This window comes from Physeter macrocephalus, chromosome 19 (assembly GCF_002837175.3).
Source record: "Physeter macrocephalus isolate SW-GA chromosome 19, ASM283717v5, whole genome shotgun sequence".
Classification (NCBI taxonomy): Eukaryota; Metazoa; Chordata; class Mammalia; order Artiodactyla; family Physeteridae; genus Physeter; species Physeter macrocephalus.
Genome location: NC_041232.1, coordinates 60,187,072 through 60,202,114, shown reverse-complemented (window position 1 = coordinate 60,202,114; position 15,043 = coordinate 60,187,072). Strand labels below are relative to the sequence as shown.

General features: G+C 41.7%; 1 protein-coding gene across 1 annotated transcript in view; it reads left to right on the top strand.

Annotated features, from left to right (window-relative positions):
* EPG5 (ectopic P-granules 5 autophagy tethering factor) overlaps positions 1 to 15,043 on the top strand; it is a 161,641-nt gene that overhangs the window by 142,054 nt on the left and 4,544 nt on the right. The window contains exons 37-43 of the mRNA XM_024132235.3: positions 1,139 to 1,324; positions 1,808 to 2,017; positions 2,699 to 2,843; positions 8,821 to 9,063; positions 10,375 to 10,591; positions 11,089 to 11,304; positions 13,004 to 13,118. Of these exons, the coding sequence (XP_023988003.1) occupies positions 1,139 to 1,324; positions 1,808 to 2,017; positions 2,699 to 2,843; positions 8,821 to 9,063; positions 10,375 to 10,591; positions 11,089 to 11,304; positions 13,004 to 13,118 (1,332 nt within the window). The remainder of the gene's footprint in view (positions 1 to 1,138; positions 1,325 to 1,807; positions 2,018 to 2,698; positions 2,844 to 8,820; positions 9,064 to 10,374; positions 10,592 to 11,088; positions 11,305 to 13,003; positions 13,119 to 15,043) is intronic.

Genomic DNA, 15,043 nt, shown 5'->3' with positions numbered 1-15,043 from the left:
GGCTGGGCCCGTGAGCCATGGCCGCTGAGCCTGCGCGTCCGGAGCCTGTGCTCCGCAACGGGAGAGGCCACAACAGTGAGAGGCCCGCGTACCGCAAAAAAACAAACAAACAAAAAAACATTATGTAGTCATCAAAAATTATAAAGACTAATGATATGGGGATATATTTAAAACACAACATTACACTAAAGAGGCCATATAAAAATTATGTATGCTAATGTAGTAGGTCTCAAAGTATGGTCCTAGGGCCAGCAACATCAGTACCACCTGGGAACTTGTTAGGAAGACAAATTCCTGCTCCTACTCCAGATACAGGACATTAGAAATTCTATGGGTGCCCCCCCAACCCCCATCCCACGCAAGTCCTCCAGGTGGTTCTGATGCACGCTCGGCTTTGGGAACCAGTGACTAGTAGATATATCACCTTTGTCCTGCCCAGCACATCTGAGGACTGTGGTAGGCTCCCTTGAGCACCAGTGACTTACTGTGGCAGGGATTTGCCACTCTGGCTGGAGCTAGGGAAGATCATTCCTTTCCTGTTAAGAATTAGTGGAATAGGGACTTCCCTGGTGGCGCAGTGGTTAAGAATCGCCTGCCAATGCACAGGACACAGGTTTGATCCCTGGTGTGGGAAGATTCCACATGCTGCGGAGCAGCTAAGCCCATGCTCCACAACTACAGAGCCAGCGCTCTAGAGCCTGCGAGCCACAGCTACTGAGCCTGCGTGCCACAACTACTGAAGCCCGTGTGCCTAGAGCCTGTGCTCTGCAACAAGAGAAGACACCGCAATGAGAAGCTCATTCATGGCAACGAAGAGTAGCCCCCGCTCACCGCAACTAGAGAAAGCCCACACGGAGCCACAAAGACCCAACACAGCCAAAAATAAAAAATAAATAAAATAAATTAAAAAAAAAAAAGAATTAGTGGAATAAATAATGAACTCCAAACAAGCTGAAAGGTGTGCCATACATTGAACATGGAAGGAAAAATATTATAATCTAAATCTCTGAGGGCAGAAGGGTTATGAATGATTTTTATAATCTGGGGAAAAAGTATAATATAAAAGATGTATAATTTAGAAAACATTGATTTCTATACATTTTTAGGATACATAGCTAAAAACATTGTTTCCTTTTAGGTGGAACGAGGAAGCCCCAAGAGCTGCTTCTTGTTTTTGGGGTCTGTCCTCTGTGAAGTCAACTGGGTCAGTGTGCTCTCTGATGCCTGGAATCCCAGTCCCCACCCAGAGACCCGGAGCATGATTGTCTGCCTCCTTTTCATGATGATTTTATTGGCAAAGGAAGATCAGCTGGTGGATCAAAAAGTAAGTTTGGAGAGCCTGTGATAAAGACTTGGCAAGGCTCTCTAGATCCTCACTCTGTATGAAGTTCTGGTTTTTAAGTTGTTTCCCTAGTGCCTCTTTCAGTGTGAATATATGCATGGCATACGGGGTGTGCCTTCAACTAGGTGTCTGATTTTCTTATATAGTTCATAGTCTAAGGGAACCATACCAAATATAAAAATCAATTTCAATTTACATCTCCTTAATTGCTTGTTCTACCACCAGATCATAGAGTTCCTTTGAAAACTGGGTTCTGAATACTTAAAAATCTTAATGTGTTTTGCCAAAACGTTGGTTATTACTTTCACGAGTACTCCTAACTTGAGCAGGTACTTACTTGACTTCTTAACTCTTCTCTGCTCATCATAGGCCATGTTAGTGGTCACTCCATAGACTAGGTAGAGATGCATATTTCTGGAAAAAATGGGAGCTCTGGAACTAAAGGAATGTGTGTTTCATTTTTAGGATTCTCCTCTACTTACTCTCCTTGGACAGACAAGCTCACTCTCATGGCATCTTGTGGATATTGTGTCATATCGGAGTGTGTTAGGTTATTTCAGCAGCCATTACCAGCCATCCATCATCCTGGCAAAGGAATCTTCTGCTGAGTTAATTGTGAAGCTCCTAAAAGTGTCTGCAGGTCTTTCCGTTCCTACTGACAGCCAGAAACATCTTGTAAGTTAAGTGGGTCCTTTAGAAGGCAGAGTGTTCTTCAGGGCTGGTAGTAGTGTAAGTGCTACTGAGGACTGTCTCGAATCCTGCAATGGCTCAATAGAAAAAGTTGGAGGATGTATATCATTTTGGCCTCTTGGGTCTTTCATTTTCATTTATTTCTTCTGGTAGGCCTTTACCTACTAGCAATGTCACACGCTAACAAGAGGTGAAAAGGATTGAGGGCCGACAGTGAGCTGTGGGTTTACTGATTTGAATGTCATTGGCAGCAGAATGGCAGCAAGTTATGAGCATGAGTTTGAGGTCTGACAAACTCAAATCCCCAACTCACTGCCATTGTGACCTTGGTTTTCTCACCTGAATTGGAAATAATAATACCTTGCCTTCAAAGTGTTGTGAGGATTAGATCAGATAATGAACATAAAAGTTTTTGGAAAAGTTCCTGGCAAGTACTTAGTGTGTAGTTAATGTTGTTATTAATGTAGTAAAAACCACTACTGGGATTTGGGAGAACATGGGTTCTGGTCTAAGTATTACCAAAGATTTTTATTTCCCCAACACAGGGTCTGTCCTCATATGACTCACTGCTCTGTCCTCTCCCAGTGCAGTGCTGTGCTCCCAGGGAATATCCAGTTAACACTGCACGCATGGATTCATTTGAATGATCCTTTTTTTTATTGTCAGGATGCAGTTCCAAAATGCCGAGCCTTCATTCATCAGATGGTACAATTCCTCAGCTCCCTGGAACAAAATGGAAAAATCACGTTAGCAGTCCTTGAACAGGAAATGTGTAAGCTCTTGGATGATATCATTGTTTTTAAACCACCTGGTAAGTGACTATGGTGGAGTCATGTATTCACTCAGTAAATGAATTCCTGCTGTGTATAATGCATCTTGAGATCAGGAAGATGGTCAGGACACTCATTCCTGTTTACAGAGAAGCAGTGGTCAGAGAGATGACTGGACCGTAGGGACACTTGTCATCTCAGCACTGGCGGGGGTGGGTGGCATGAATGGTAAGAACTTGAGGAGGTGTAGACACTGTCAGTTGCTGGTGTGAGGTTAACTGGACTGAGGACTAAGTTAGATGACTAGATATAATGATTAGGAGATAACCAGAGACCATCTATTGAGCAGCATTCCTGGATGTTTTGGCTCCTAACTGGAAGGGCACTTCAGAATCACCTGTAGGCTTGTAAAGAAACTTCATATGAGAACTTGTGCTCCTAGCAGTTTGGTGGACTGGACATCCCGATTGCCTCTCCTGCTGAAAACAACTAAGGATGCTGGATAAAATGTTTTTAAGAAACCAAAAATTAAACTTATTGACAAGGTGGCAGAAAATCTCAGAAGTCAGAAACTAAGTAAAAGGAGGAACCCATAAAAGTAGATGGAGTACTGAGGCTGGCTTTTACCTTGAAGGCTTTTGCTGACACTCCTTAGATTAGGGGAGATGATAAAGCCCAGGGCCTGCCTAAGGTAGGAGCCTGAAAGGACCTCCCGTGCATTACCACACAGGATGGCTTACTCAGGGTAAGGATGAGTTAGAAATGAACCTGCCCTGAGAAAGGAAGACAACAATCCTTAGATTCATTAAACCCAGCAAATCCCAAGCAGGGTAGCTAGAAAGAAATTCACACCTGTACATACTGTAGTGAAACTGCAGAAGCACCAGGGACAAAGGAACAACATTCATCATTTACAAGGACAGCTGGCTTCTCATTGGCAACAGAGGAAGCTGTAAGATAGTGGAACAACACCTTCAATGTGCTGTGAGGAGATGACTTGTAACCTGGGATTGTAAACTAAGAACAACCATCTTTCAAGGATGAGGATGAAATAAAGATATTTTCCTTGAAACCTGAGAGTGTTTGTCCCAGTGGACATCACTAAAGGAAGTACTAAATAAAGCATGTTCTTTAGGTAGAAGTAGAGTGATCACAAGTGAAAGGCTTGAATTGCAAGAAGGAAAAGTAAGCAGAGAAAGTAGTGAAATGTGGGTAAATATAAACAAAAACTGCCTATATAAAACTACAATAATCATCATTTAGGGGTTTAAAAAGCAAAAGCTAACATTAAATTATATGACCACAAATATATATAAGTTAGGAAAGAGGTTGAGTTAAAAGCATTCTAAGGTTTTAATATTGTTCGGGGGCGGTCAAGAGATTGATTAAATTTATGTCTTCATAGAATATGAATGGTAAAAATTCTAAGCAATTCACCAAAAGAATAGAAATAAAATATGTAAGTTCTAAGTTAGTAGAAGGAGATAAGGATTGGCCAGGACTTCCCTGGTGGCACAGTGGTTAAGAATCCTCCTGCCAATGTAGGGGACACGGGTTTGATCCTTGGTCCAGGAAGATCCCACATGCTGTGGAGCAGCTAAGCCCATGTGCCACGACTACGGACCCTGTGCTCTAGAGCCCGCGAGCCACAACTCCTGAGCCCACGCGCCACAACTACTGAAGCCTGTGCGCCTAGAGCCCATGCTCTGCAGCAAGAGAGGCCACCACAATGAGAAGCCCATGCACCGCAATGAAGAGTAGCCCCCGCTCTCTGCAACTAGAGAAAGCCCACACATAGCAACGAAGACCCAATGCAGCCAAAAAATAAATAAATAAATAAATTAAATTTAGAAAAAAAAGGATTGGCCAAATTTTGTTCAATCCAAAGAAGGCAAGAAACATGGAGAAGGTAAGAAAAAGAGCCAAAATAAAAAGATAAAATTTAAATATATTGGTAAATGTAAATGGACTGATGCTCAGGTTAAAAGATGAAGATTGTCAGACTGGATTAATAATCAACAACATCCAGTTTTTTATGTATTTATTTTTTTAAATTTTATTTTAACTGTGGTGCACGGGCTTAGTTGCTCCGTGGCCTGTGGGATCCTCCCGGTCCAGGGCTCGAACCTGTGTTCCCTGCACTGGCAGGCGGATTCCCAACCACTGCACCACAAGGGAAGCCCCAACATCCAGTTTTAAGCTGTTTATAAGAAGTATATCTAAAGCATAGGATATAGAAAGCTTTCTACAAGGCAGTCACATTAGATATTAAAATAGAAAGCTGGTACAGCTATATCAGTATGAGACAGATAGGACTGTAAGGCAGAAAGCATTACCAAGCCAGACAATCTCTTTGTGTGTTCCTGGCCTGAAGTTGCATGAAAAACACATATATACATGAAAAACACATATTACTTACATAAATAAATAAGAAAAAAGCATTATTAAAAATGAAGAGAGTCGTTGGAAATTGATACAAGGTTCAATTCACCAGGAAGAAAATGCATAGGTGAAAATTGACAGAACTAGGAAGAGAAATGTCAAATTTGCTCACGGTGAGGGATTTTGACCCATGTCTCACAGTTAACTGATGGATCAGGTAGACAGAAAATCAGTAAGACTATAGGATGTCTGAGTAGCACAGCTGGATGTAATGAGTATGTAGAGAATAATATACCCTGTAAGTGCAGAATGCACACTGTATCAGTCTCACATTGAACAGTTAAGAAACTTGACCCATTACTAGGGTTAAAGCACATCTCAATCAATCCCAAAGGACTGGTATCAGATAGACCACGTATTCTAACCACAGTGCCATGAACTTAAAAATCAGTAACAAAATATAACCAGGAGGGAAAAAACTATACATTGGAAATTAAGAAGCAAACTTTTAAATAACTGATGACCAAAGGAACAATAACAACAGAAATGTAAAATATTTAGAACTGAATTAAAAAAACAGAGCATCAAAACTTGTGGGATTCAGCTAAAGTGAAGCTTAATTTCATGGCCTTAAATGTTTATATTAAAATTTCTAAAAGCTGAAAATTAATTAGATAAACACTGAGCTTAAGAAATTATAAAAAGAACCACAAAATATAACCAAAATCTGCTTAGAAAGAAAGATATAATAAAAAGAAGATAAATAGGAGGAGACTAAGGGCGAACAATGAAACTGGTAAATGTATAGGAAAATCTAAGTGAAATCTGACTCTATAAAACAGTAATAGTAATGTGTTGTTGGGTTATGGTAACAGTAGGGAAGGTAATAGGAAATTAGCATTGTCTGGGAACCAGTTAACATCAGACTTTGAAAAATCAAGAATGCATGTTGTGGACTTGAGGACATGGGGAGGGGGAAGGGTAAGCTGTGACCAAGTGAGAGAGTGGCAGGGACATATATGCACTACCAAATGTAAATTAGATAGCTAGTGGGAAGCTGCCGCATAGCACAGGGAGACCACCTCTGTGCTTTGTGACCATGAGAGGGGTGGGATAGGGAGGGTGGGAGGGAGGGAGACGCAAGAGGGAAGAGATATGGGAACATATGTATATGTATAACTGATTCACTTTGTTGTAAAGGAGAAACTAACACACTATTGTAAAACAGTTATACTCCAATAAAGATGTTAAAAAAAAAAAAAGAATGCATGTTGTAACTTGTAAGATAACTACTATGAAAATGTTAAAAGAAATTTGAAGAGAGAAAAAGGAATGTAGAATTGGAGGGACAAATTGGAAGCATATAGTAAGATAGTAGATTTAGACCCACTCACATCAGTAATTACATTAAATATGAATGACTAAGATTGTCACACTGGATAAAATAAGGAAGAAAAAGACAATCCAGTAAAAAAAATGAACAAGACCCTTAAACTGACATTCTACAAAAGAGAATATTCAAATAACCAATAAACATATGAAACATGCTAAACCTTGTTAATATTTAGGGAAATGCAAATTAAGAACTTGATGGCATACTCTGCCACATCCACCAGAATAGCTAAAATTAAAACGTTTTCGATACCAAGTGTTGGTGAGGATGTGGATCAGTGTTAACTCTCATATACTGCTGATCACAGAGTAAATTGGTACAACCATTTTTAAACGTTTGACATCATCTACTAGTTTGCATATCCCTCAGCTTGGGATATGCAAACTAGTTAAAAGAAAAAAAAGAAGAATTAGCAGGCAATACTGGAGAAATTGATTTAGAGTTGGTTATATGTAACTGGGCCATGAAGATTGAATAATAGCCCGGCAAAGGAGTGAAGGGCGTTCTAGAAAGATCTTAATCAGAAGAGTGATGGGATCAGTTCTGGTTTTTAAGAACAACATTTGTAGGCTATGTTGATGATGAATGGGAAGGGGAGAGGCTGTGATCTATTAGGAGGCTTATTGCAATCATTTTTTGGTCCCATGAATCATAATTAAAAGATAGATTAAAATCGCTATTCACAGATAGCGAACTGTTATATATAGAATGGATAAACAGCAAGGTCCTACTACTCTGTAGTACAGGGAACTAAACTCAATATCCTGTGGCAAACCATAATGGAAAAGAATATGAAAAAATGTATATAGATATGTATGTATGTATAACTGACTGCTGTATAGCAGTAATTAACACAACATTGTAAATCAACTGTACTTCAATAACAAAATAAAATTTTTTTAAAATCAGAAAAAAAATTTATTCACCTGGAATTCAGAGATAAGGCCTTTATTACCAAGAATATTTATACATAAAAAAGTAGATTCACACACATAGTGCTTAAAAAATTCCTTGCTTGATAATCAGTAGATCTTATGATAACATTAAGTTAGGGTTTATTGTACACTGTGCAAGTGGGTGAGTTTGGTTTGATGGGTGTGATAAGACCTCCCTACTCACGTTGACATAAATACCAAAGCCTTGAGGTGAGAAAGCCACAATTCTATTCCCTTAAAACAATGAACCCAACTCAAGGAGAATTAGAAATAGTTGGCAAAAATTATGCCTGATGAAGGGAATTTCCTGGCTGTCCAGTGGCTAAGACCCTGCAGTTTGACTGCCGAGGGCCGTGGGTTCAATCCCTGGTCAGGAAACTAAGATCCCGCAAGCTGCACGGCACAGCCGAAAAAGAAAAAACAAATAAAAATAAAGTGGGTCTTCCCTGGTGGCGCAGTGGTTGAGAGTCCACCTGCCGATGCAGGGTATATGGGTTCGTGCCCCAGTCCGGGAAGATCCCGCATGCCGCGGAGCGGCTGGGCCCGTGAGCCATGGCCGCTGAGCTTGCGCGTCCGGAGCCTGTGCTCCGCAACGGGAGAGGCCACAACACTGAGAGGCCCGCGTACAGCAAAAAAAAATAAAAATAAAAAAAATAAAGTGTACAATTCAAAAATTATGCCTGGATGGATAGTTTTCTCAACACACCCTCAGTGAAAAATATTTTCTATTCTTGGATGTGAAGAAGGAATCTACCTCAGTCACTTATTTGCAGTTCTCTTTTAAAATGAATTTGCTCTTTTTCTTGTGTTGTATTCTTTTTTTCACCTCTTAATATTTTGGGAAGACCCAGTCTGTCCATTTTTCTTATTTAAAAAACAAAGAAGTAAAAGAGCTGCTGTTAGGAGTTAGTTAGAGTCTGTAAAAAGGTTTTTCCTTTCCTTACTTTTATATTTAGTTTTAAATAATAACCTTCATTCTGTGTACATCATTCTAGAATTATTTACAACTTTGGCATTGGTAGGGGTGGAGGTACTGTTTGTAATTAGTTTACCAAATGACTCCTGAGATCTGTGTATTTTGTCTATTTATTAAATATCGCTCGGCCACACGCTGTAACCAAGGATCTCGCAGTAGTTCTTGCTTTGCTCTTACAAAGTATGTATGTGCCACATAAAAGCTAAACACAGAAGGATTTTCCTTCTGGCCCCTGGAGAGCAGCTAGTTTGAAGCACCATTGTTCCCTTGATCACATTCACATCGTCATACCAGCAGCCTTTTGCAAACTTGTTGTCTGTGTTCCCCTTCAGATCTGGACAGCCAGACCCGCCACATGGCCCTCAGCAGCCTCTTTATGGAAGTCCTAATGATGATGAACAACGCGACTGTCCCAACAGCAGAGTTCCTCCGAGGCAGTATCCAGACCTGGATTGGGCAGAAAGTGCATGGACTGGTGGTTCTGCCCCTGTTAACAGCTGCCTGCCAGAGCCTGGCTTCCGTCCGCCACATGGCCGAGACGACGGAAGCCTGCATCACTGCTTACTTCAAAGAGGGTAAGAGGACGGTCTTGTCAGGCTCTCAGTAGACCCATCTTTTCCAAGGAAGATTAAAGCTTTGTCTGAAGGAGATACCTTTCCAGACCCTTCCTGTTGAGGGATTGTACTGTTCTAATATCTCTGTGAATGTTGCTCATGTTTCAGAATATAGTTTGTTTTCTTCATAAAGATGTGCAGTTAGCATGAGAAATTTTGGCCCATTTGGTACCATCATGTTTCAAGGGAGGGAACCTCTAATTCATTTTATGTGGGTTTTGGAGTGTCAGACCAATCCTTTTATGGTAGGCAAATTGTGTATGTCATAGGCCTAGTCATAGTCCTAAAAACAAATGCTATATACCAGAATCTTTATAATAATGATCCACTGTATTAATTTTCTCTATTTTGTCACTTGTTAAAGTTTTTCATTTGTCCTCTTATTGCATTTTGTCATGTGTTTTAAACTATTACGGAGTTCTCTTCCCACCTCCCCTCCCGCCCCCCACCCCCGCTTTGTCTTCTTATTTCCTACCTCTAAACTCTCAGATTCTAGAAACAGCCTGATCTGATTAAAAAGAATTGCTCAGAGCAGTACTTCTCGACTCTGTTACCCAGATATACATCATAGCGCACACAGTAGGGGAGAACGAAGGGTACTGGAGTGAGAATGCTAGGAAGTGCCTGCAACCTGCCCATGCCCTTTCTTGACAACACGTGAATAATCCATGTTCCCATGTCCCCCTGTGGAAGGTGCTATGTGTGTCACCATGTCACCCTGCTCCCATTCCCCCCAAAGAATTGAGAACCATTAGGATAACACTCTTGCTCCAAATTTGTTTACTGTTTGTTGCTAAAATCAAATTTGTTTTTTCGATTTGTGAAACATTTTCAAGAATTTCTGTCAAGATATGAGTCAAACTAAACTTTGATAATTAAAAAATGCTTATGAAGGATAGAGTAATAATAATATCCCTTGGAAAAGCATAAGTATTCATAACATACTTAAAAATGGTATTAAAATTCTTAGATAACTGGGAGAGGCGGTGTCTACATGTGATTTTAATGATCATAATATGGTGAAAAAGGTGATTTATGAAAATGCAGCCATGATACCTGACTTCATGATACCCTCTGCACTGGCAGCCAGGACAAAGGCATTTAGTGTGAGGGCTTCCAGTCCAAGCCATGAGGCCTTGTCAGGCCGTCCAGGGTCAATGTGAGTGGTGTTTTCTCGACGTGAAGCTTTTAAAGTGAAAAGGTTCATTGGAGTAGTTAAATAGTTTGATTCTTGCTCTTACCTTTCTCTACCTCTTGGTGTTCTTTTCTTAGGCTCCCTCAATCAGAATTTAGGTTGGGGCCCCATTCTGGTGTCCCTTCAAGTTCCCGAGCTCACCATCGAAGAGTTTCTGCAGGAGTGCCTGTCCCTCGGCAGCTACTTGACTCTCTATGTCTACTTGCTTCAGTGTCTAAATAGTGAGCAGACGCTAAGGAACGAAATGAAAGTGCTGCTTCTCTTAAGCCAGTGGTTGGAACAGGTGTATCCAAGGTATATTGGCCTTCCGGTTGCCTACAGCCGACCCATGGGATCGGGATAGCTTGAATTTGGGTTTAAGTTAATGTCCATTTAAGTGCACAGACCCAAGTGATACATAAGAAACAAACAAGGCTATGAGGTACAGTGACACCTGTTTTAGAAAGATTTTCCTTGCATGGGCCGATTTTCTGAGCAGGCTTTTTATTTCCTAAAACAGGTATTTTGAAGCACCACCTTTAGCTTCCGTATCCATTAAGTAGGGGCAACAACGTTTACCTCACTTGATTAAGTGAAAGGACGTCGAGCTCATATATGCTGTCTGGCATGTAGAAGGGGCAATAAATGTCAGCTGTTCCTTTATTGTGCAAATACTTGGTTAACAGCATTACCTGTCAGCCTAAGCTTTTAAAGTACTAAATGTCCCTTACACTTAAAACTCATGTGTGGACTTTCAGTTAAATGAGAGTGGAAAGAATCTACTCTGAATTTGATCCCCCCCACCCCCCCAGCTCTATGCAGGAAGAAGCAAAGCTGTTCTTGTGGTGGCACCAAGTCCTGCAGCTGTCCCTGGTTCAGACCGAGCAGAATGACTCGGCCTTGACGGAGTCTGTCATTCGGATTCTGCTCATGCTTCAGGCCCGTCAGAGCCTGCTGGCCGAGGAGAGGCTCAGTTCAGGGATTCTCAGGGCAATTGGGCTGGGCCGGAAGTCGCCCTTGTCTAACAGGTGAGGAAGCACCTGCTCTTGCTTTTCTAAACGGGCCACAGACACCTGCACATACCTAGGGGGTGCGATACTTGGTAGATTTTCTATTTAGGAGCTGAACTAGGGTCCTCCCAGAGATTGAGAAGAAAACAATCAGAGCCTGATTACATCTTTACATTTTAAAAAGGGTGTTTATTTTTTTCCATTTTAAAACAACTTTTTTGTTCAAAGAGTTTTTTTAGCAGTATCTCATTGTATTTTGACTTGGTAACCTGACCACACTACTCATTGCTTTTTGTCTTTGAGCCAGTGACGGTGTGCAAGGTTAGGTTAAAATACGCCGGTCAGCTGCTTCACTGCCAGCACTTTGTCAGGGAAACCCAGGTCCCATGAGGGACTTGGTCTAGCAGAATTGTTAATGAGTGGAAGTTAACTGACTAGAAGGATAAGTAATGAGAAATACATTCAGGTTTTTGTTGCTAAAAATTCCAAGGTGTGAAAGAATTTGCCACTGGCCCCAGTTTATCTCCTAAGACTATTTGCATCATGGTTTTCTTTTAAAGGCCTTATCTGGTTTGAAAGGAATTCTTACTATTCTGATGTCAGCTGCTGCAACTTTGGGAGCCACCCAATCCAAACCAGTTAACATGTACTGCTTTGTTTGTGGTAGAATTTAGCAGGACTGTGTGATTTGATTCACTTAAATTGTAAATACACGTCACATAAAATTATCATGCTAACCCTTTTAAAATATACAATTCAGGGACTTCCCTGGCAGTCCAGTGGTTAAGACTCCGTGCTTGCACTGCAGGGGGCGTGGGTTTGTTCCCTAGTCGGGGAACTAAGATCCCGCATGCCGCGGCGTGGCCAGAAAAAAAAAAGATAAAATGTACGGTTCAATGGCATTTAGTACATTCACAATGTTGTTGCAACCATCACCACTGTTTTGTTCCAGAACATTTTCGTCATCCCAAAAGGAAATCCTGTAGCTACTAAGCAATCCCTCCCTATTCCCCTCTTCCCCAAGTCTCTGGCAACCACTGATGGATTCCTGACTTTATATATATCCTGTTCTGGGCATCTCATATAAATGGAATCATGTAATATGTGGCCTCTTGTGTCTGGCTTCTTTCACTTACCATAAAGTTTCAAGGCTCATCCATATTTTAGCATGCACTGGTACTTATTTCCTTCTTATGATTGAATAATATTCCATTGTATGGACACACCACATTTTGTTTTTCCATTCATCAGTTGATAGACATTTGGGTTGTATCCACTCTTTGGCTATTGTGAATAGTGCAGCTGTGAAAGTTATTTACAAGTTTTTGTTAGAACACCTGTTTTCGGTTCTTTTGGAATTGTTGGGTCACATGGTTACTCTATATTTAACTTCTTGAGGAACTGCCAAACTGTTCTCCACAGCACCTGCACCATTTTTAACATTCCCACCAGCCGTGGCTGAGAGTTCCAGTTATTCTGTATCTTTGCCAACACTTTCATTCCTGAGACTGAAATATGTTTTCATTGTTTGGGTGGTGATAATGGAAGGGCAGATAAAGACTCCTTGATCATATTTACAGTTTTCCTGAAGAGGCTAACAACAACAGTAGGTCTGGAGATGTGTTCATCTTATTTTCTAATAGAAAATATGGTATTTATTTTAAGATGCTTACTTTAATAGTCATTTACTTCTTTTAATCCCTCCCTAACACTTAAGGTTCCGAGTGGCTGCCCGAGGCATGGCTGCCTTTCTTTCAGTTCAGGTTCCTGCGAAGGATCAGATCCGTTTGAAGCCGGGCTCTGAATTACATCTGACCCTGAAAGCTCAGCAGGTCAGTAAAAAGCTTTGTGGTTAAGGGCTAGACGTTTTCCACAGGAGAAGGGGAGGTGGCACCTGTAGTCTTTACACGTGATGACCTGGTGATGATCCACAGCAGCACAGCACACCGTCTGGTGGGCTCTACTAACTGGAAAATGGTTAACGCATGTATCTGCCTCGGATTTTAAACCAGTTTTTGTAGGTACTTGCCCAGAGCCCTGTTAACTACCCTTGTAGAAGAAGCAAGGCCATGGGCAAGCCAATCTAGGATCGAATTTGGTTCTGATGGCATGACTGTGTGCTGCCCCGTCACAAGCTGGGGCTGGGGACAGGCACAGAAGATGAGACTTCAGTTGAGACCGATAGAGGTTAGCTGGGCTTTTAACTTGGAGCCAAGGCGGTGGTTCTGTTTTGTGAGTCTGGGGGTTGACCAGTGTTGGCTGACATGGACAAAATGGTAGCTGTGAAAAATAGTTTGTTCTAAAAACATGGAAGGCTACCTGGCAGTGGTCCCCCATTCCCATAACTATTTTCGCCCATAAACAGGCTGGCCAGGTACAAAGGTATATAATATAAAATGATGGCTGGCATTCTTGAGGGCTTACTGCATGCCAGGCGCTGTTGTAAGTTTTAACTCACTTGATGTTAACGAGTTAAAATTTTAACTCTTCTAATTCTCATAACAAGCCTATGCAATACGAACTTTTATTATCCTGGTTTTGTGGATGAGGAAATGGACACAGAAGGAGACTAAGTAATTTGTCCCAAATCACACAGCCCCTGAGGGCTGGGGCTGGCATTCACTGGGCCTGTCCAGGTCCAGGTCACACTCTTGTTGCTCTGCAGTACTGTCTCTGTACACGGTAAACGCTTAGACCCCTCAGCTCTTGTCTTTTGCAGCATTGTCATGTCTGAGCCAGCCATGTACAGTGTGATATCTTGGTATTAAGAGCAAAAATGAAGTGAAAAAATCGGCAGGTTCTTCACAGGCATCTTGGTTTTTACAGTACCCGATACTTGTCACCGGCTGATGAGACAACCACCGTTTGCATCCCTAGTGTCGTATAAGAGCCGTCACAAGTGGGCAGATGAGTGTCCCAGGGGGCGGTTGTGAAGTCAGTGCCATGCATTTCAGGCTGCATTTGAGAAGTCTGCTCTCCTGTGCCCACCAGCACCCGGAGCATAGCTTTGCTTTAGCTGCGGCCGGCAGGTCCCCCGGGCCTTGCCAGTCTTTGCTGGCCTTCCTTTAGACTTAAGTGATGACATACTTGTCATCAGGGTTTTCAGACTGGAAAGAAGTCAACTTTGTATAAAATGGTTATTCTTAGGCAAACTGTCAAAGTAGACTGTTCTTTTTAAAAAAGAAAGGGGAGAGAGAGACATATGGACGCTATGGTTAGTGGGAGTGCCTGTTCCCACTGACTCTTGTTCTTAGATTAACTCCATTCATACAGCAGTTAGCTTGGTACCAAAATCCCTTCCATTGTTGATTTTCAACCCCAAAACTTCTGTCTTAAAACCACTTGGTAATTTATTTCTAAGCTGCCTGTTCATTTACCATCCTCAAAAAATCTTCTCCCTCCTTATTTACTGAGCCAAGCAAATTCCATCTTTTAACCTATATCCTTTAGTGCAGTGGTCCCCATAAGTGAGAGAGACAGGAGAGTGGCACTTCACAGTTCACACGCAGAAGGCTAGGGGTGGGTGAGCTCGTATAGCTGGAAAACAAAACTCCTTACCCCCCAAGAACCGTTGTTCTGATTTTTTGTTTGTTTTCTCTAAATACAGTCTTTTTCTCTTCTCTTCTCCCAGTATGAAGGGGGGAAAAATTAAAATTATGGAAGTGGGCTTCCCTGGTGGCGCAGTGGTTGAGAGTCCGCCTGCCGATGCAGGGGACACGGGTTCGTGCCCCGGTCCGGGAAGATCCCACATGCCGCG